The following is a 21991-nucleotide window of genomic DNA, read 5'->3' as shown; positions in this document are numbered from 1 at the left end:
TCAGGTCAGAGTCTGACTGTCAGGCCTATTTACTGTTTGTCAGTGGGAAAACCGAGTGTACTTGCACTGTATTCAGAGCCACTTCCTCTGAAAATTATAGTGTTGTTACCTTTGATAAATGGTTTCCATGTGTTGACACAGCAGACAGCAGGAACGCAGATATAACCGTAAATATGACCTCTGTAGTGTGAACGTTTATCTTTATCTTCTTTCTTTTTTTATGAGCATGGTGGTGTGATTTAATGTTGATTTCTACGAGATAGCCATAACACACAGCAGGTCTATTTTTTAAAGAATATTGCCGCATTCAAGATTCAACATAAATCCATCCTCGTTTTGAGGAATGGATGTAATAAGAGTTCAAAATTTAATTGAGATTTTATATGGAAGACACAAAGTAGAGCATATTTATGAGGTTGAGGAAAAGTATACATGCTGCTCAAATTTATATGTAAAAAAAAAAAAAAAAACAAACTTGATGGAGGCACCATCAGGCCGTGGTGAAGTTTTTCTTCAGCAGACAGAGGAAACCATGTCAGAGTTGATATAAAGATGGATGGACTGGACTGGACTGGGTGATCCTGGGAGAAAAACTTCTAGGGTTTACAAATCGCTTGAGGATGATGCAGAGGTTCACCTTCTATCAGTACAACAGCCTTAAACATACAGCCAGAGTTGGAATGGTTTAGATTATAGCATATCCATGTATTACAATGGCCCAGCCAAAGTTTCAGCCTAAATCCAGTTCAGAGTCCGTGGTAAACATTGAAAATGACTGAATGGATTGTTATTTATTAAAAATTTTTTTTTAAAATTCAACCATAATAAACTATTCACTGAGTTGTGTTGGTCTATCATATAAAATCCCAAGAAAATTCATTGTTATAACATTACAAAATGTGACAAAGTTCAAAACATGGCATTATTTTTGCAGGATAAAATAAAGTTAAACTGTATATTTGAACAAACTATTTCCTTGAGTCTTAGGATCTCTTTACCTAAGGCTCACCCAATAGGCTGAGTACACGCCTGAGTGTTTGTTTTGTCTCAAACTGGATGTGAAAAGTTAAAGTCAAAAGCTCTATTTAGTCAATCCCCTCTTATCAGCAGGGAAACTTTGCTTCACCTTGAGGGCCTGAAATGTGTTGTGCAAACACTTTGAGACATTTACTTGTGTGAATGGGCTGGCTGCACGAGTGGCTGATAGCCAGTTAACCCCTGACGCTGCAGAGACGGGACCCAGCAAATCCTTTGTAAGAATGTAGGTCAGGAGAAAAATGGACCTATAAAAGCAACAAGCGGCTGTAAGAGGCATGAACAGCACACACGGGGCCACTGGCTCTGGCTTTCTTTTCTCTCTCTGCTAATCACATTAAAATGGGCTTGTGCTGATGATGTCATACAGTTGCTGTGGTTTGAGGTTTTGGGAACTTCAAGAAGCTGCAGCTGGTGTAGACAAGAAAATGCACCGCAGGAGGAAGAGAAAATAAGTGTGGCTTTCTGTGCTCAACACGCTGAAACAAACCCACGTTCTTTTCAGAGTGTTGGTGATTTCAATGGCGTCCGGTGGAACCATTTTAGCCAGTCGATGCACATGATCATAGCTGTCTACCTTAACTAACAGGCCATTAAGGGAATTTATCAAAAAAGCAGCCAAGAGGGCCGTGGTAACTCTGGAGGAACTGCACAGGCCCGCAGTTTGAGTTAGCTATTACTCATACAATCCACAAATCAGGGCTTTATGGAGACTGACAAGAAGAAACATGTTGGTAGCAATATCACTAGTGGGAGCCACTTGTTTTCCGCAAGAACAGGGAAGTGGTTCAGAGTTTTTGGGAAGAGGGATGCAGCTAAATAGGGGGCACTGGCAGAAGAACGCTTTAGAAGCAGCAAAAGGCTTGAGACTGGGATGGAGGTTCACCCTCCAGTAGGTCAACGACCCTAAACAGAAAGCTGTGGCTACAGTGGAATGGTTTAGATCGTCTCTGGCATCATGCTAGTGTGTATGTTTTGAGGCAGTAAAGGGGATGGTTCCCAGTTCCAATAGCAGTCCTTTCCAGGGATAATCAGGCAGGTCCATGTGAAGGTCTACATTTAATCATGAATCTGTGGTAAGATTTGAAAACTAATGCCTGTTTGCATATGCCAGAAGGAATGAGGAAGGAATAAAAATAAATATTCCCCAAAAGATTTTAGGTGGTATTTTCAGCAAAAGGAGGTTCCACAAAGTATTGACTCAGAGAGTCTGAATACAGATGAAACAGTTGTGTCACAATTCTGCGAATCACTTCTTCCCCCTTTCACTTAGTTATAAAACAGTTTGTGTTGATCTATCTCATAAAACCCATAATAAAATAAATGGAAGTGGCTGATTCTACTGTGACAAACAATGAAAAGGCACAAGGGGTGTGAATACAGAAATGTTGCCACTGAGTCTGGTAATAAAAGCTGTCATGTCTGTCATTGACAGAGTTGCAACGCTAATGTGAACAGAGCATCGGCAGATAAAGATTAAGTCTGAAGAACTACGGAACGCCTGTTTCCGTTTGGTGTTCACTGTGAAAGGGAAGTGACAGCTCGTCCACATTTAGAGCTACAGCAGAAGTCGCTGTGTCACGCCCTCCTCTGACCAAAGGACTCATGAGGTGGCGTGAGATGTGACTCTGTGGTTACATCACACATCAGCGCAATGTTGTGACATCCCATAAAGGGAACTGAACTCATATTTTATGGTCGGCCTTTCCATTTTCTGTGGTGATATTTTTTGTGTAGTCATAGCAACAGACGACACAACAACCGCGCAGACTTTCAATTGAAAGCTGAATTATTCAATGCGATCCGCCTCGCAGGATGTGGGTTTAAACTGCTAAAGACGACCTGGGATGTCACACCTGGTTTATATTAGCAGATCCTTGTGATGCTCTGGCAATCTGAGCTTGTGCTGACGTCGCTGTGTGGCCTGGTTGCTCTGAGGCTGGATGAATGACCGGACGGTCATTAAGCCAGAAGCTTAGCTAAATGTTATCCATCCTCCTCCCTGGATGGCATTTGCCTAGAAATGATAAAGATTTATTGAAGCCTTTTAACTGGACTGCACATTTGCAATCCTGACAAATACCAGGGAGAAATGACATTTTGCTCTTTAGAGAATTATTCCTCAGAGGAAACCTGATCTCAAAGCTCTTGCAGATCCTCGTTCATATTTATACAAATATGAAAAAAAAAACAGAAAGGATGCAACAGGTTTATGTTTTCTTTTTTATTGAGAATTCCATGAGGTTCACATATCAAACCACATTTCATATATTTTTTTAAAAAATACAATTTTTTAATAGCTAAAACATAATTTACAACTTAGTACATAAATGTTTCTTTCCTCTTTTGCACAGCAAAGATATGACATTTATGTCAGAGACAACATACCGGCACACATTATGTACATGTACAACAGTGCAAAAATAAAGCAGGATGTCACAGAAGCGCCCTGACAGGAAAACGAGGAGGGGGGGGGGGGCTTATTCAGACCCACAGTAGCACTGAAAATGGAAAAAACTGGAATGCAGAATTTTTGGATCACAATGTTTCAAGTGAGAAATAAACCTTAAGTGAACAAAAGCCCGCTGCAACAAGAAATCCTCTAAAACAAAAGAGGATGATTTAGTGCAGACGCCTTCAGACACACTAGGGGTCATCTCTCGGGTGTGCATGCATTTTCCCACTGTTTCTGTGTTCATAACATCTTAAAGTGTCACTCAGTAGCTTGATTTGGAGTTTGTGTGTGGCAGTAGTTCCAAAACCTACAGCGAGCTTCTCTCCTTTGGTTGTAGAGGCACATATCAGACAAAAGCTCCCCAACAAAGAGCACAAATGCTTAGAGATGCACCAATCCATCCTTTGATTGGAATCATAAATTGTATGCAGGCAAACAGCAGCTTAAAACCATAAACTCCCACTCCCTATGAAGTCATCGAACAACATCAGACTTTAATGAACATGAGTGAGAGAGTAACATAATAATGCCAATAATTTGTTAACTTCCATTATTATCTGTTAGAACCTGCAGCAACTTTTTTTTTATTCCTCAGAAAAATCTGAACTGGTCGAAACTGAAATCTGGTAGAGGCTTGATTGGTGCATCTCTACAAATGTTGCTCAAGGAGAAAATGTGGCTCAGAAAAACAAAGCCACAGAGAGGCACAGACAATAGTCATTCAGGCTACTTCCAGCACCTTGACCTCCCCCAGCCCGTTGCTGAGCGGGGTGAACTCCTGGTTGCTTTCTATAGAGGACTCGCTCCCTGTGCTCTCCCCAGAGAGAAGTCTGGTGACCCTGAGGTCAGCCTTTAGAGTCTGCACGTCGTTCCCTATGCTCATCTCCCCCAAGTCATTAATGATCTGAGTTAACTCGTGTTTTTCGTTGACACAGTCCGAGTCTAAAATGTCTTCACACTCGAAGTGCATCGCTTTCTCCTCCTCTTCCTCTCCCACCAGATCCTCGGTGATGGAGCCCAGCTTGGGCGCACTCCGGCTGCGCTCCACCGGGGGCTTGTAGTAACACTGTCCGTTGAGCAGCTTCCTGAGCGGGACCAGGGGGATGGTCTGGTCCCCGACGAGCTGCTGCTGCTGGTGCCGGGCGTCATCCCTTCGCTTCAGTCTCTTGAACTCCGCCAGGGCCGTGGCGGAGGTCTGGTACAGCAGCAGTGCCATGGCCTTCGCTTTCTCTGGCTTGGACACCAGCACGGCGTGGCAGCGCAGCATCACCGCTTTGTGCTTCATCTCGTGCCTGTAAATCCACGCGAAGATCTTGGGGAGCCGCGGGTCCGCCACGCAGTAGGTGATGCGGTGCAGCAGGTACAGATGTCCCGGCCTCTTGGCTTTATCGTCCACATGCACCATCCGGATTCCCTGCGAGCTGACGGTCAGCCGCATCTTGGTGCCGTTCTTGCCCATCTCGCTCTTGCCCCAGATCTTGCTCACCGCCATGTCCGTGCAGCCGTCCCCCTTCGACTGGATGGTGGTGGCGTTGCCCAGATACAGCACCGTGTACGTGGGGTCCTCGCTGGTGATCTTCACCTTTTTCCGCTTGGACTTGAACATGCTGCCCACCCGGTTGAGAGCGCTCTCGGGGCAGGACTTGGCGAAGGAGGTGAGCGCGGAGTAGTTGAGGCTCACCGCATAGCCCTTCTGCTTGGACTGCTTGTCTTCCTCGATCAGATCGAACTTGTTCTTCTTCCACGGCAGCATTTTACCGCTGTTCCCGTTCAACAGCAACACTGGGGGAGAAAGAAAAAATAAACTTGAAGTTACTACTAAAATCCTAGAAGCGTTTGGGGAGCCTGTCAGGGCATGGATGAGCCACTCTGGGAGTGCTGGGCGCAAGGACAACGTACTTTATCTGACCATCACCCGAAGAGCCTCTGTCCATTATCTGCGCAACGCTAGAAATGCTCACTGCAGGGGATATATGCTGTGCAGAGAGCAGATTCACCTGTTATATACAGGGACAGACCATTACAGCATGAGCGTAGGGGGGGACTGGACCATTTGTAATGATGCTCATTCCCACTGCGTCTGTATAATTTGTATAAAAACTGAGAATCTAAAAATTCTTGACAAGAATATGCAGACCATAGTTCAACAAATCTTTACACTGGGGTAGAAAGAAAATACGATTTTGCCCTTTTACATTCTGCTTAAATCACTTAGGTTTCATTTAGTTTTGATCATTGTGAATACAGAAAATACAGTTTCTAGAAAAAAAAAATTAACATTACATTAAAGGATTATAAGTAGTTTTACTTCAATTTTGTTGAAGTGAAAGTAAAAATGAAATTCGTTAAAAAACATAATTCAAAGATGACTCCAGAGTCAAAAGGTTAGTACTGAGGAACTTCATAACATCTGATTTATTTATTTAAAAGTATATCAGACACAAAAAGGTGACTATGTGTAAATTTTACTATTTTATAAAATACAATGCAAAATCTGTAAAAAATAAGTCACTTTTTTTTCAAAATAATCAATTCAGACACAAGAAAAACTCATAAAATCATTGAAAATTTAGATATTTTACCTGGAATGTTGTGCAATTAATTTTTTCTCAGACTGAATGAAGTTTTCAATAACTTTAAGTCATGATTTTAAAAAATGGCAAAAACAAATGTATCAAATGTATCACTGTGCGTATAATGAACTTGTACATTGTTTCACTTGTTGAATTTTACGCTGGAAATAAATTATGTCTTTGATGATCTTCTCATTTATTCTATTCAGAAAGGTGAAATGTGACAAGCAATGACAAAACCTGATTTTGGTAACATGTCAATAATTCTATTTTCATACGTATTGTGCAATATTCAAATATTTAACATAAAAACATAATGATAAAACTTAATGTAGTTTTATGAAGAAAATGTTTACGTTTGTGGTTGAAGCTAAGCATTAACTTCCCTAATTTTATGCTACAAAGTAAATGTTCTGTCAATAACATACAGCACATCTGCAGACCCAGACCCCTTTTCTCCTAAATGAAAATATACTTTTAAGACTTAAAGGTATATTTTACGGGGCGTGCCTTAAGGACTAAGTAGGAAAAAATATGAACAATAAATTAAAGAAAACCAATTGCTCTTTTTAAGTACCAGCTAATCAAGTACATTATGAAAACAAGTCTCGACAAAGAGGCCTACTGCGCTGGTTTATGCTTCCATCTAGTGGTTCTACCTTGAGCAGTGTTTGCTGATCTTGTGTATGAGTGTTTTTTTTGTTTTGTTTTTTTTTTAAATAATTTACGACACTTTTTAAGATAAAGTAATCCAAATCTTATTCAAAGCTTCATATGCCAAACATTATTTTATATCTATATGATCAACATTGGATTTTTTTTTATATTACTTTTTTTTTTTTTTTTTTGCTCGAAGTACGGTTGGAACTATAATCATTTTAGTTCCCGTTTCTTCAGAGCACATTTAAGAGTTGGACACCTCATCGGAAAGAACCACTTTATTAAGTATTCCAACGACAAAATTGTTTATTAAATCATATTAAAATCTTTTAAGATGTGTATGATTTCTAATAAAATTATTTGTTAAAACAAAGTGTACGGGGAATATTTTCCGTTGCTTGGAAGTAAATACCGGAAGTGTCACTCAGTTGGTTGGTTCCACTTCCACAGCTCTGGAAAACAAGGCAGTCCACATGTTTCACAGCTATTAGTGACGGAGACAACTTATTTCCCCCCCTACTTAGGTTTTGTATTTCTACGGTATTTTGCGGTGTGGACGTCTTCAGACATTGTTATGGGGAAGAAGAAAGCGGGAGGAGGAGCTGGACTCGGCAGAGCTCTGATGAAGGAGAGGCTGCAAGCGAGCAGGGGAAACAAGAGGAGCGACTCATGGGTAAGACATGAGCGCAGTTAGCAGCTTGTACTGGTGGAAATAGATGTTAGACAGTTTACCATGGCTTAAAGAAAAGGATGGTAAACATTTCTTAGTGAGATTGATCCGGGGTTGAGCATTATGTAAGCTGTGTCAGGTTTGGAATTAAAGTTTTGTCGCACATTTCCAGCTACACACCAGTGAACTGAACGATGGCTACGACTGGGGTCGTTTGAACCTGCAGTCAGTGACAGAGCAGAGCTCCATGGATGACTTTCTCGCCACAGCTGAACTGGCAGGAACAGAGTTTGTTGCTGGTATAACACAACTCAGTTCACACATTCAGTTCTTGTCAGAGAACTGTATGTGCAAACAATATAAAAAATATATAAGCTTCTCTGTCTTCATGTCTTTGTTTCTGTTTTCTCAGAGAAACTCAACATTAAGTTTGTTCCAGCTGAAGCCAGAGCAGGCCTCCTGACAGCTGAGGAGAAAAGCAGGTTAAAGAAGCTGCACGAAGAAAACAAACATTTCCTCCGAATTCCTCGGCGGTAAGCTGAACATACATGGTTCAATCTGAATATTTGACCACATTTTGCTTTCAACAGTGTTTTGCTCTGTGTGTCTCCAGCCCTCACTGGGATGAAAGCACCACCCCAGATTTACTCCAGCAGGCAGAGAAAGACAGCTTCTTGCAGTGGAGACGAGAACTTGCTCAGTATGCAATAATTTGTTTCTAAGTAAATTGTCTTGACACTGGACTCTACCAGTAAAGAAAAATGTTAAACAACTGAATATTACAGAACTCAAAAGGTTTTGTGTGGACACTGAACCTTGTTATGTTTGTGTAGGACTTTCCTGGTTGTAATCTAATCTTTTGATATTTTCCAAAGACTGGAGGAGGAACAGAAGTTAATTCTTACCCCGTTTGAGAGGAACCTTGAATTCTGGCGACAGCTGTGGAGAGTCATTGAGAGAAGGTAAAATTAAGGATAGTTCATATATGAGTTCAATGAAACATTCTGTTCATACTCCTTAAACTTTTTCTAATGTGTCCCACCAACTTCAGTGTATTTTATTGGGATTATTTGTGAAATAGAAAGTAGACAGAATACATTGGGGCTCGGTTCCACAAAGTATTGCGGAACAGAGCCCCACTACATTTACATCTATTGAGGTATGCCTCTACCAGCTTTGCCTGAGATATTTATACTTATTCTATTGAAAACTACTTTTCAGGCTACATGCTGCGTTTGAGTCACTGGATTCTAGATAGAGATATCAGATGTACACCACACTTTTTAGATTTTTATGTAACATCACAGTTTCTTTTTAACCTTTCAATCAAGCAGTAATTTGTGGCGATCTGTCACACAAAAATCCCCCCAAAAATACATTGTAGTTTGTTGTTGTAGCTGACACATATTAAGAAGTATGGATACTTTTGAAAAAACATTTTTTGCTCTTTATGAAGTCAAGCTCATGGTTATGTTTTCCTTCAGTGACATCGTCGTTCAGATTGTTAACGCCAGGAATCCCCTGCTGTTCAGATGTCCTGACCTGGTGAGGCCTCATTTTATATATATTTTGTCTTACAATAAATAAACACAATGAAAAATATAACCCAAAATGAATTTGTTGAGTGTAAGATCAGAAATCTGACATCAAGGTTAGATCGTGATATTTGTGATTAAATACTCCTCTTCTTCCCCAACAGGAGCTATATGTGAAAGAAGTGTCGCAGAATAAGGTGAACATGCTTCTGGTGAACAAGGCAGACCTTCTAACGCGGGAGCAGAGGAAAATCTGGGCCAAGTATTTTGAGAAGGAAGGTGTTAGGGCTGTTTTTTGGTCTGCTCTGGCTGAGAGTAACAGGCTGGATGCAGAAGAAAAGGTGAGGAACTATAACTGAATGCATTTCAGATAAACCTGTGGATTCATATTCCGGCTTCCTGTAAACACTGCAGCCTGATGTGTCTTTCTCTCAGGGAATGGAAGTCGATGATCCAGAAAGTGTAGAAAGTGATCCAGAAGCAGATGGATCGCCACACAGTGTGGACTTAAACGAAAGAGCGTCGAAGGGAGAAGAAAAGGTGCGGGAAGGTGACGAGAGTGGTGTTGAAGAGCAGCAAGACAATGTAAACGTCGATGAAGAGGACTGGCAGACCTGCTCGGAGGAGGAGGAAGAGGACGAAGCTGAAGGAGAGAATGCCGGTCCTTCGGGTGAATCCTTCCATAACTCCAGCCGACTGCTGCACAAAGATGAGCTGTTAGAGATGTTTAAAGCGTCACATAATGGACCCAGGTGTAAAGAAGATCAATTGACAATAGGGCTGGTTAGTAAAACTCTGAATTTCTATTTAGACATAGTCTTCATTTTATCTCATTTAGGAACTCTACAGCTTGTTCTATGATGAGTTTGTGAAATAATTAATATTTTTGATTCGACAGGTCGGGTATCCTAACGTGGGAAAGAGCTCCACCATCAACACTATTTTACGAAACAAGAAGGTGTCTGTTTCAGCAACACCAGGACACACTAAGCACTTCCAGGTATAAATCCAATCATAGTATTACATTTAGTTCATATGCTGTAAAAAGCTTAAAGTGGGTCTTTTTGTGCCTCCTCTCAGACTCTGTATGTGGAGCCAGGCCTATGTCTCTGTGACTGCCCCGGTCTGGTGATGCCCTCGTTTGTTTCTACCAAAGCGGAGATGATCTGCTCTGGGATTTTACCCATCGACCAGATGAGGGATCATGTACCTGCAGTCTCCCTCATATCCTTTCCAGAACATTATAGAGAATGTTATACCATTGCCACCTGTGTCTTTAGTCCTTAATGGATTTGTCACATATGTCAGACAATCCCTCGACATGTTCTAGAAGGAACGTATGGCATCAACATCATCAGACCGCGGGAAGACGAAGACCCCGACAGACCCCCCACTTCTGAGGAGCTGCTGACGGCGTATGGATGTGAGACCACAACACATTCTTTCTTTTCCTTTCCCTGTTCTAACCTTTTTTTAATTGAATTTTACAGAGTTGTATCTTTTTGGTTGCTACAGATATGAGAGGTTTTATGACATCGCACGGCCAGCCTGATCAGCCCAGATCAGCTCGGTACATCCTCAAGGATTATGTCAATGTAAGTTTTACTAACTGGTAAATTTTGGGGACTTTTATTAAAAGCAGTAAAAGTAAACAAATACATTCTGTAACACATTTACCCATGCAAGTTGCAATATTGTGAAGTTTCTCTGCTACTTGTGAAATTAAAGAAATGTGGTTTATGCTTCTTCAAAATCCTATACAAGTATAATGTGGACTTATATTAATCCCCCTGTTTACTCTGACAGCCCTAAATTAAATACTGTGCAACCAAGTGCTTTTAGAAGTCACCTAAGTACTAAATTGAACTCACTTTGTTGAATCATAGTATAAATCCAGCTATTCTGTGACATGTTTGTTTGATAAAATTAGAGAATAAGCTTCATGAAGACTGAAAAGCACATCAGGCAGCTCAGCAATCAGGCCATAAGTCAATATCCAAAGTATCGAACATCCCACAGATCACTGTTCAGTCTGTCATCTCAAAATAAAAAAAGCATAGCTCCACTGAAACCTACCAAGTCATGGCTGGTTACAAAAATTGACAGGCAGAGCAAGGAAAGAATTTGTGAATCAGCAAAGAGTCCATGTTGACCTTGGATGAGCTGCAAAGATCCACAGCTCAGGTTGGAAAGTTCAGTGTCTGCACACTTCACTAGTCTGTCCTTCATGGAACAGTGGAGACATCTCATATATATTTTAAGTGTCACTTTTAACCAACAGGCAACAATTCTTTGCATAAAAGTGATTTTCTTCTTTTAGTCTCTAAAGTTTGTTTACTCCTCACAGGGTAAGCTCCTGTTCTGCCATCCTCCTCCACACATTAATCCTGAAGACTTTCAGTCTCAGCACAGCAAATTCCAGAAGAGGGAGTTGGACAGCTTGAACGTCTCCGCCGTAACAAACAGACCACAGAAAATCAAAAGGATTGAAAATGTTGTTGACAAAAACTTCTTCCATCAGGTAAAATAAGTGCAAAAACTATTTGTACTCGTCACTGGTTCTCTGAAAAACAACATGGGATAAAGCTCTTTGCCTTTGGCGAACTTTTCCTTTTAGGATAATGTCCGCGCACTCACCAAAGGAGTTAAGACTGTCATGGGCTACAAACCAGGCAACGGACCAGTCGGCCCAGGCAGCTCAGAGTCGGAGGCAATGGAGGGCAAGCCCTGGAAAAAACACGGAAACAGAAACAAGAAGGAGAAACTGCGACGGGTCACAAAGCATCTGGATGGTTGATGATGATCGTCTAAACTCTTTTAAACCGACATGATTTCAGATGAAATTAAATGTCTTGAAGAGCAGCTCGTATGTCATCCTAAAGGACCCTGACGTAGATGGATGGATGCATCTGTGGGTGTGGCGAGGACTTGATCTAAGTGGTTAAATGCTCTGAACTGAAGATTGTAAAAGCTGAATTCACGATCTGAATAATGATGATTATAGGAGCTGAAGCACCAATTATTCAGGAAAAAAAAGTATTACTTACGAACCCTTTAATTCTTTATGAAGCAGTTGAATTGCTCTGGATAGCAGCCTTTTTTACCTAGAGTGGTAATTAATGTCCCCAGGTTGAGCCCCATAAGTTGGTATGATCTACTATAATATCAATGTTTTTCTATGAAGAGAAGCTCTCATTAAAATGTTGTGAAAAGATGTTTGTCCTTGCTTAAAGACTTTCATCTAAACATCGATTTGAAATAAATAAGTTGCATCAACCTTGGCCAGAAACTCTTCATTTGACTTCTTTCTTCTTATTTTAATGCATATTGCTTGTTGAATTAGATAACTAAACACATTTGGAAGACTTGAATTTAGCTGGGTATGTGAAATAACATACAACTTTATTTGTAAAACAAACTTAATTTACAACCTTCTTTGCAGACCCAGCAGTAAAGTGTCCAAAATGCTGATAAAGTGCAACACAATTTGCATACGTCAATATAAGTCGGGATAAATTCATCTACTCTCATTGCTTGACGGTAATTGGCTGAAAACCTTAACGTGCAGGTGAGTTCCAGGTGACCAAGCCCCTCCTCAGAATAGTGGTGATTCTTCCTGTTTGCTGTTTGTTGAGCGTCTCAGTTGCACGGCTTAGTTAGTTCGCGGAATGAGCAGAAGTTTGCAGGTGAAATGGATAGAGGTGTCTCGACCGCTGAGGATGAGCTCAGAGGAAGCTCTGCTCATTTCCTCACCAGCCTCGGTGCCTTTTGGCTTCACTCGGTCGCCAGCTGCGGGTCTCCAGACGCGGCCCATCTGTGCGTCTCCGCTGGTCTCACCTTGCTTTCTGCCGTCCTATTGCTGCTTTCCTCCCTCTTGTAAGTGCAGCGGGGTCCCCTATCCCATCCGGAGATTTAAAGAAGCAGATCTGGCAATAAAGTCGATGTTACCGTTTCAGGATCGCGTGTCAGAAGTGTAAATTAAGAGGAGATTATTCAGAAGAAACCATCATAGTCTTCTACAGTTTTCTGGGCAACCTGTGCAGTACTGTGGGAGCAATTCTGTCCAGGCAGCTTCACCTACAGGTAACATAGTTTTATTAATACATTTCATCCGCTGCATACTTTAACCTGATGTAAATCATTTCTGTCTGCAGATTTCTATGGCTACTTTTGCTGCTGTAATGGATGCTGTGCACTGTATCTTGTGCTGCCTTCCGTTGCTCCTGTGTTGGAACTCCAAAACTCGTAAGTTAAGATAAAGCTCCATCTTTTCCAAACAATATGACCTGTTCACAGTATGCAAAAAAAACCAAAGTGCAGCGTAGTAGCTCAGGTGTGTAAAGCGTTGGCCTCACGCAGGGCAAACCATGTAGGCAAACCTAAAAAGGAAACTTATCAGTAAACCTCCTGATAAACACACAAATGAATAAATGGGGAATTTGTTTCCAGTCTCCCTTTAGTTAAAGGACAATTCTCCGGTGTTCTCCTGCAGAGCGGAGGCTGAGGGCGGTGAAGAGGCGCAGGAGGCAGCATTTTCTGGCTGTGGGTGTATTGATGGTGGTTGCAGGAGGGTTCCTGAAGTCCAGAGTTGATGAACCTGTAATGATTAGATCCATCAGCGGAAGGAAGCTGCTGCACAGCTCCATTCAAATCTCCAGCTGGAGCCCGATGATGGTGCGGTTGGTGTACAGGTTGAATACAAAAGCATGACTAATTCTTCATAATTTTATTTATTGAACATTTTTGGAAAACCACTCATTGTTTTTCTTCTGCTTTGGGCTTTAATTTATGTTGGTCTGCTCCATAAAGTCCCAACTAAACACATGAAAGTTTGTGGTTGTTTATGAAATGCCAATGAAAAACTCCAATGCGGAACTGACAGATCTAGAGAGAAGTGCCATCCTTGGTGTTTGTTTTCCAAGAAAACTTCTTAGGGAAATGCGTTCTTGGCGCACAAGTGGTGTTTTTGTTGAATTATGTTTGGTATTTTTAATAGACCCAGGTAAGGCAATGGGAAACAAATTATGTATTTGCATTTTTCTGCCAGTCAAAAACTAAATTAATAATGTAACTTGAATTCAAAACTCTGTTTCCTTGGAGTTGAGGAGCCTTTGATGTGAAGCTCAAATGCTAATAATTCTCCTCATAATTCCAAAGGACAGCAAAGAAATCCTTGGTTACATCCTGGGCCTGTTGGCCTCCGTCATTGCCTGGACCTCCAGATTCCCTGCACTCTGCAGAGCAGTAAGAGACAGCACCAGAACGTCAGAGAGCCATGTTCCTAAAGCTCAGCTGCTTTCATAAGCTGTTTTTGTTTCTGTCAGAGGAGAGGACAGAACCTGACCCCGACGTTTATCGTCTCTGGAGTTTTGTGCTCCGCATCTGGTGCCCTCTACGCTGCAGCCATCCTCTTACAAGATGTCCGGTTCGGATTCCTTATCAGAGTTATGCCTTGGCTGCTGTCATCGATTGGCTGTGTCATCCTGGACCTGCTTGTATCCTTTCTTTGCAAGCACCTGGATACCATTTGTGATTTGTACGTTTACAGAAATTACAATTATAATTGCTCCTTGTGTTAGGATTTGCATGTTTGTTTTTAATGTTGACTTTTAACTCAGACATGACAGATTTTAGTGATCCACTGGTGCAAGATAGGAACCAGGCAGAAGACAATGAAACGACCACCAGATATGGAGGGACTTTTAAGCATGAACACTGAACATACTGCTGTCAAGAAGCAGCAGAAAAAACAGCAAAAACCTCCATCAGCAGCACAAACAAAAGTAAGTTTGTTTCATTATTTTACATTAGTCTTTTTTTCTTGCTGTCAGAGTTTCTAATTGATTTTTGATGTAAGAGTTATTTAGGTAACAATAAATAAACCCCATGCAGTCTTAAAGAGTCATAATATTTAACTGAAAAATATACATATTTTGTCTATAAACTAGGTTTACTTTCAACAATTTAGATCTCTGTAATGACTCTCGTGAGATTACGGACAAAACTCTCATCTTCTGTATTTTGTTGTCACTCATTTACTAATTTCCTGACCAACATGGCAGTGCATTTTCTTACAGATGTTTTGCTGTTAGAATAATTAATATTTTGTCATGTGTCATTAATTAGTTTTTTACACATATTGTGTTAAATGTTAAAGTTTTCAGTCTTTTCCTCAAAGACAAAGAATGTACAGAAGCAGACTGAGATGGGCCAATATATGGACGTCAGTGGTCAACAGACATCTAAAGTATGTAAATAATGTATTGATCCAAACTCAAAACCATAGCAACACAGGGCTAAAAACTAAATCAACACTCCTTCTTTTACTGTGGGATTTTAATTTTTTATTTTATTTTCTCAGCTACTGTCGCTTAAAGAAGTGACAATGTCTAAAGATGGATTAGATGTCGGACCTCCTCACAGGATGGTGCGTGTAGTGAGAGTTGATGGTCTTTGTTCCTCTGACACATCCTATAGCTCTTCATCAGACAGCGCTGATCTGGAGGTGGGTGGAAATTTGGATCAAAAATAACTTGTATCAACTAACCAATCAAAGCAGACAATTAAGATGTGGTTCGGGTCAGATATTTCCCCCTTTTTTTTACCCTCATTGTGCATTGTTGACTCAGTAATGTGTCCTGCCAAAATTAAACGTGCACCTCAAACCTTTCTGCATTTCATGTTGCAACCACAAACTGTATTTTGTCTGAGTTTTCCCCCCTGCCCCCCCCCAACTACATGAATGACCCTGTATTTAACTTCAACCATCTGATGCAGAAAAGTCTGACTAAACCCACAGCTTGATGCTTTCACTACCATGGGTCCTCCATTCGATAGTGTGTGTCGGGTGATGTTCAGTTTTAGTCTTTTTCCAAACGAAATATAGTCTTTTGCATGCACTGTAGGCCGAAAGCTTCAGTTTTGGTCTCATCTGGCCAGAGCACCTCCTTCCAGGTGTTCCCCGCTTGCCTTGTAGCAAACAGGACTTCAACTACAATGTCCCTCTTCTTGACACTGTTCCTCGACTAACTTTCAATTTTATGTAAAAAAAAATATATATATAGATTTTGAAAGCTGTGGACCTCTTTTCTGTCCGCTTCGCAGTTTAACACTACCTTGTGTTTGTCTGTCACATTAAATAAAATAAACATTGAGCTTTACTGTTATGTAGCAAATGTGAAATGTTTAAGGGACATAAATATTTGCAAGTCATCATGTTAAAAAAAACAACAACAAAAAAAACAACACAGCCATTAAAACATTAGGCAGTATAATGCACTTTTAAGAATTTACCACTAGGTGGTGACAGCTTGTGGATATTGGAAATAGAGGATGTCTGCTGAATATGGAAGAAAATTATAGTTGTCAGAGTGCTCATGATTCTGTGTCACATCAATTAAACTTTAGTGTTGACTCAATTCTGAGTAAAACTTTAAAGTGAGTAAAAGTTCAAACTTTGATTTTTTTTTAATTTTTTTTGTGATTATACTTCCAGATGTTGCCTTCAGTGCTGCTAGATTTCTTCTGCGTCACCTTTACTGTGTTTTTGGTCACTTATTTTATTAGAAAGGGATTAGTTTAAGGGACTTATGAGACTAAGAGATGGTGTGTATCACTCATGCTTTGTTTCTTTAACATGTGACTTTAGGGGAAGTAAGTCAGATGGTGGTTAAGGTTTCTTGTAAGCAGACATTGGTCAGCATGTACATGAAACCCCATGGATGTGGTGAAAAGAGCAGTGCAGGGTTTGTATTTTAACTGTGCTCTGCAGAGTACCAATATGCCAAAGGGTCAACTATTGGCAACACAGCAGAAACCAGTCTTGTGTCAGATTGGCTGACTTATGTAATTTACTATGCCTCTCTTTAAAGTGCATAGGGTCTGCAAAGGAAGTGAAATTTCAAGTTTTTCATATCAGCTAGATTCCCACAAACGTTGACTCCTTTTTTTTTTTTTTTTTTTTTTTGTCCTGCTGCAGGAATATGTAGGAGTCAGTTTATCCAGAAACAAAGGCAAACTGGGCAAGCACAAACAATTGAGGGTCGATGCTTTTTGCCAAACAGGAAAAACGCAAATGACTTGAGTTTTTTTAGCTTATGACTTACTTTCAAAAATGGAGAGAGACTTAACAGTGTCCATAATATATTTTTAAGTGTGCTTAATGCATTTCTGCACACACATAGATTCATTTTCCAGTGAAGAATACTAGTGGCCTACTGCTGTAGATTCCAAGTAAATCTACTTGTTTTTAGGACAAGACATTTAGGAGAAAATATAAAATTGTGTCTTGAAAAGAATCTCGACTGATCATTGTTTTAGATTAAAAAAAAAAAAATCCTTAGCTCTCTGAATAAAAAGTACTGGAAGTGCATACAGAGAGTACAGCCCGGCTTTTTAAAACTTCCAGCTGCTGGTTAAACTTAACAGAGGTGGTGCACTTGGTGACATAATGTAGAACAGGTTTCCATTCAGTTTGACTTTGTGTCTAATGTTTAATCCTCACGCAAATAAAGTGGAGAGGGAGATTGTTTAATGTCATCACAATGCTTTAACATTAAGTCCTTTTAAAAAAAAAAAAAAAAAAGTGGCGACATTTTTTTTTATCGTTTTATAAACTGGTCTGTCGCTGCTGCCAGCAGCTTGGTATTTCTATTGTCTTGAATGTTTCATACACATTTCTGCTGAGTGCTGCGTCTTGGCGGGAGTGAGGCTGGGGGCTTCAATGATGGGTGGAATTGTTTGAGATCTACCATGTGGTCCAATTGTTCTGCTGTAATGAATCTTTGATTAAAGACCACCACTGGGCTGGGCCTGTCTGCTTAGGAAGTGGTGCAGAATGGTTGGCTTGTCTATAGGGGGCCAGTGCTCCCCCCTGCTATTTTGAGAGATGTTTATGGTCTCTTGTCTGATGCCTGCTGGCTGGGAATTTAGCGGTGTGGGAACAATACTTGACCTCCCGTGTTGTAGGTGTTCACCTATTTAACCTGGAATTATGTGACCACTTTCACACAATGATATTACATGTTATTTGTTATTAAAAATAAAATGAACAGAAGATTGTAGAAGTAGTCATCTCACAAGAGTTCTAATTAAACCAGCCAGCTTAGTTGAATACAAGCCTTTAACTGTTTCTTTTTTATAGTTTTTTTTTTTTTTTTTTAGATAATCATATTATCTAGTTCAACAATTGGAGACAAGTTGAAAAACAGGAAATTGTGTTTTGATTGTCCTACTGACATGAAATTCATTCCAGATTTCCACAGCAACCCAAGTAATTCAGTGAAAGAATGTAAGTAAACAGGTTTGTTTTAAACTATACATAATAAAGTGGAAACGCAAAAAGAGTAAATAATGAAAACATAACCACATAAAGAAAATGAGGTTTTAAGTGGAAAGCAGAGAAAGTAGCTGATTTTTCGTTAGAGTTTAGAAAACAACCAAGCCCTGTCGGTACCAGTAGATTTCAGCCAGGTGGTTAGTCCTACATTATAGTGTATGAAGAAGTTTCTGCCAGTGAATTGCACAAAAATCGTCTCCCGTTGGGTAAATGCAAAGTGCTTTCTCAAGACCTTTGCAACCTTATTTTTGCAAAACATACTGACAGCAGTAGATATAGATGTACTTTTGTGTTCTAATGTTTTAGTGAGCACGCTCTGAGCCATCGAGGGTTGGTGTGTTCTTTCCACCCGAACCCTCATTCAAGACACCTGGATCAAATGATGGCTCACTAGCAGGCCTCGGCACAACATAGTAATGCTGTGGAGGTCGTTCTGTTCTTGAAAACTGACTTTGGACACCACTGGGGTCATTTGCACTGATTTTGAAGAATCTGGAGTTAATGCATTATTTATTTATTTTTTTCATGAGACAATAAGTGATGTACTTAACCAATAATTGCAAAGCCTACTTTGCAAGCTTACTGCACAAGATTCCACTGTGGGGGGGAAGAAAGCATGTTGAAGCTTATTGAAAATATGCAGCCATATATTTGTTGATGGTGTCCTGTAAGCCATAGCCAAAACACCACCTGAAATATCTTGTCTTTCCCTGTGTGACACGAGACCCTTGTGAGAATAAAATATTTGTAACATGGATTAACAGCTATTATGGATGTTTAATTTTTGGTTTGAGTTTTGAAGGAAATCATTAGTTAACAATTGTTGATTGTCTTTGCATTGCTAACCTTTTATCAAAAGAATCACCACTATTGTGACTATATTAATGTAAATACAGAAATGTGTCTTAACTAAAAACATTCATTCATTTCATGATACTAAAACTTGTGGTTTTGTAACTGAGAGCTTCATGACAAGTTGTCATGGCTGAGCAGCTTTGTTCAAGTCTTACCTCAGCGACTACATTGTAAAGCATTGGATTCCAACAGCAATGAATCATGCCTTATTCTTTGGCAACCAAATGAATAAGTCTGGCTTTGACTGTTCTCAGGAGAACATCACTTGCTGGAGCGTATTGTGTTGAGTGCAAATTTTGGTGAATAGGGGATTATGGTGGTGTGTTTTTCAGAAGGTTGGCTCAGCCTGAGTTCAGGTGAAAGAAACTTTTAATGATTCAACATGTTTCTTCCTCCCAGCTTTGCGGGAAAGATTTTGGCTTGGTCATTTCAGTTCCAGAATGACTGCATGCCTCTGCACAAAGAGATGTCCACTTTGACTTGACTGAGCAAGTTTTCCCTGACCTTAACCTCATAAACATCTTTAGGATGAATTAGAGCAGAGACTGCATTCTAAGCCTCCTCGTCCCATGGTGGTGCCTAAGTGCAATTCTGAAAATAAGGGTTAAAAATTCTCATAAACACACTCCTAAGCCTTTTAGAAAGCCTATTCAGAAAAAGGCTGACCCTGTTCATATTAAACTATGTATGAAAAATGGGATGTTCCTTAATTTCATATTCATATGAAGGCAAACCAGTGAATACTTTTGGCAATGTAGGGTGATGACTTTATGTATTTTTTTATTTTCCTTAATATACACAATATTTTTTGTCTCTTATTACTAACAAAATGGATATGTGATGTCTTTTTAAGCAGTTTTTTATATTTCTGATATGGCTAAAGAAAACATTTACTAAAATACTAAAAGAAAATCAGGCTATGGTTTTTATAAGGATATAATTCATTTTCAAAAAGGGAAAGATTGAAATAAAAATGTGTTATCTTAAAAGCTCTACATGTAGACACAACTCAGGATTGCCTACTTGGTTTGAGTCATATTATTCCTGAATGAATTTCAAACATATTCTTCTGAAAATGGGCAGATATTAGACTGGAAAAAGCAGAAAAAATGTACAGAGACCTTCAGCGAGCCTGAATAAGTATCTAACAAGACCAGTATAAAAGATTACAAGAATGCCTGTCTTACTGGGAGCAAAGTCTGAAAAACTTTTGCACCGACATGGTGCGAAATTATTCTGTTACTTGTTATGTAAGGAAAATATTCTAAACTCTGCAGTGGCGTGTCATGATTGCCAAAAGGTCCAACCAAAGAACTGCAGTTACTTATTACATTGCATTTTAACTTGGAGGGACATTGCATAATACAACCCTTCCCCTGTAATTCTCTTTTTTCCAGTGGGACTTTGAAGCTGCAATTGCACAGTGGAGTAAATCAGCAGCAGAACCACAGGAGGGGGACAAGTTCCCGCTCCAAGACTGGCCAACAAAACCCGAACCCTTCAGTGTCTGCATTTGCTCGATGGCTGGACTCCCGCAGAAGAGTCGGTGTTGTGCAAATGAGAGCAGCCCTGCTGTGAGCTGAACTTCAGTGAAAGCACATCTGATATAACTGGTTTGGATTTATTAAAAACAAAGGCCACCGCTGACAGTTTTATGATTCAGTACGAATTGGAAAGCACTTTCACGTGACCCGTTTTGAGATGCGATACAAACAAGTTCTGTCACTTCATAAACCTTACTGAGTTTGTTCTTGGGTCCATTCATAAACACACAGGTTCATTTTAATACATTAAAATATTGTGGAAAGGTGAACTTCAGTAATTTCATCCAAGTATCCAAATTAGAAGTATTACAAATGGAGGGATGCATTTCAACGGTCTATTTCCCTTACTTTTAATTGTGGTTTAGTGACACATTTGTAGTGGTAAATACAGTCACCCTTGAGCTCCTGAGAACTTTAATCTTCTTTGAAGGATTACAGAGAACACCACCCCAATAAACAATATCTCTCCCCCCTACCGCAGTGTAAGGTTATTGGGTCACATCCTGTATTTTGCTACTCATTCAGGTTATCAGGGCAGGACTGGAGAAAAGAGCAGATAAGGACAAGACTGGAAGGCCAGAGCTTGTTCGTCCTCTCCATTATTCATCAGCCCTTTCTGTCTGTCTGCTGGCTCAGGGGCTTTCTAAAAGGCGAGAGAACAACATATTTGGTCATTTATAACTGAGGGGACTTTATTAAGAGCTGATAACTACACAATACAGAGAGCAGAGACAAGGTAGGAACCACACAGAACCCCTCCCTGTTACATTTCCGACAATAACTTATCCAAATTAGGAAAAATAACTAATTAGACATAACAAAGTAATTGCTGATATCAGCAGTAGATACTATTGTAACCCAACACCTCCTCCTGCTCAAAAACATGACCCAGAAGGTGAACTGGGTGAAAAATCTATATTGAGGATTCTTGGATGTCCATAAATAATTGAAACACTGCTTTAAGATCTACTTAGGAGTTTAATAGTTTTTTGTTTTGTTTTTTTTCTGGGTGATTTTAACGAGATCAAAATGTAGAGTGGACCTCAAAGGAGTGAGATCCCACATCAAAATCCATAGACATTGCTCAATCCCCGGGCCTCATCTCCAAGATGGGGCTAAAGCGAAAACAAAATGTGCGTCGCACGCCAAAAAAAAGGTGGAATTCTGTTTAGAAAAAAATGGAGAAGGATCTGGATTAACACATTAAAAGGAGCAGTGGGGAGCAGGCCTCTCTGTTTTTCTTGGCCCGTGCGTCACTGTTCATCGAACTGAGGAGGACGTGGAAGATGCAGAGCTCATTTGAGCCTGCCGGACATTTTGTTCACCT

At 40.1% G+C, this 21991-nt stretch overlaps 3 protein-coding genes across 5 annotated transcripts; 2 read left to right on the top strand and 1 right to left on the bottom strand.

Annotated features, from left to right (window-relative positions):
• Nucleotides 1-3243: 3243 nt before the first annotated feature.
• fam43a (family with sequence similarity 43 member A) lies at nt 3244-5495 on the bottom strand. The gene is made up of 2 exons (XM_015044338.1): nt 5390-5495; nt 3244-5272 (listed from the first exon to the last, which is right to left on the bottom strand). Coding segments are annotated over exons 1-2 (1062 nt in total). The 5' UTR covers nt 5391-5495; the 3' UTR covers nt 3244-4211.
• Nucleotides 5496-7108: 1613 nt separating this feature from the next.
• On the top strand, nt 7109-12209 carry lsg1 (large 60S subunit nuclear export GTPase 1). Its single transcript, XM_015043929.1, has 14 exons — nt 7109-7396; nt 7566-7692; nt 7806-7926; nt 8007-8093; nt 8269-8355; nt 8878-8938; nt 9093-9269; nt 9364-9711; nt 9827-9928; nt 10009-10152; nt 10228-10351; nt 10444-10523; nt 11276-11449; nt 11546-12209. Exons 1-14 carry the CDS (start codon nt 7298-7300, stop codon nt 11723-11725), a joined length of 1911 nt encoding a protein of 636 aa, XP_014899415.1. The 5' UTR covers nt 7109-7297; the 3' UTR covers nt 11726-12209.
• A 259-nt stretch (nt 12210-12468) lies between these two features.
• On the top strand, nt 12469-21137 carry tmem44 (transmembrane protein 44). Of its 3 annotated transcripts, none has more exons than XM_015044138.1 (10): nt 12469-12804; nt 12885-13011; nt 13083-13173; nt 13421-13602; nt 14086-14172; nt 14253-14423; nt 14556-14711; nt 15107-15175; nt 15290-15433; nt 20518-21137. In XM_015044138.1, the coding sequence occupies exons 1-10, from the start codon at nt 12620-12622 to the stop codon at nt 20701-20703; spliced, it is 1398 nt and encodes a 465-aa protein (XP_014899624.1). In that variant the 5' UTR covers nt 12469-12619; the 3' UTR covers nt 20704-21137. The 3 variants fall into 3 exon arrangements, with proteins under 3 accessions (XP_014899624.1, XP_014899535.1, XP_014899704.1); XM_015044049.1 differs by having other exon boundaries at nt 15086-15175; XM_015044218.1 differs by lacking the exons at nt 15107-15175; nt 15290-15433.
• The last annotated feature ends 854 nt before the right edge of the window (nt 21138-21991 follow it).

Source organism: Poecilia latipinna, unplaced genomic scaffold (genome assembly GCF_001443285.1).
Source record: "Poecilia latipinna isolate Pla-1442-1.1 unplaced genomic scaffold, P_latipinna-1.0 Scaffold2, whole genome shotgun sequence".
NCBI lineage: Eukaryota > Metazoa > Chordata > Actinopteri > Cyprinodontiformes > Poeciliidae > Poecilia > Poecilia latipinna.
This window is presented reverse-complemented; position numbering and strand designations above follow the sequence as displayed.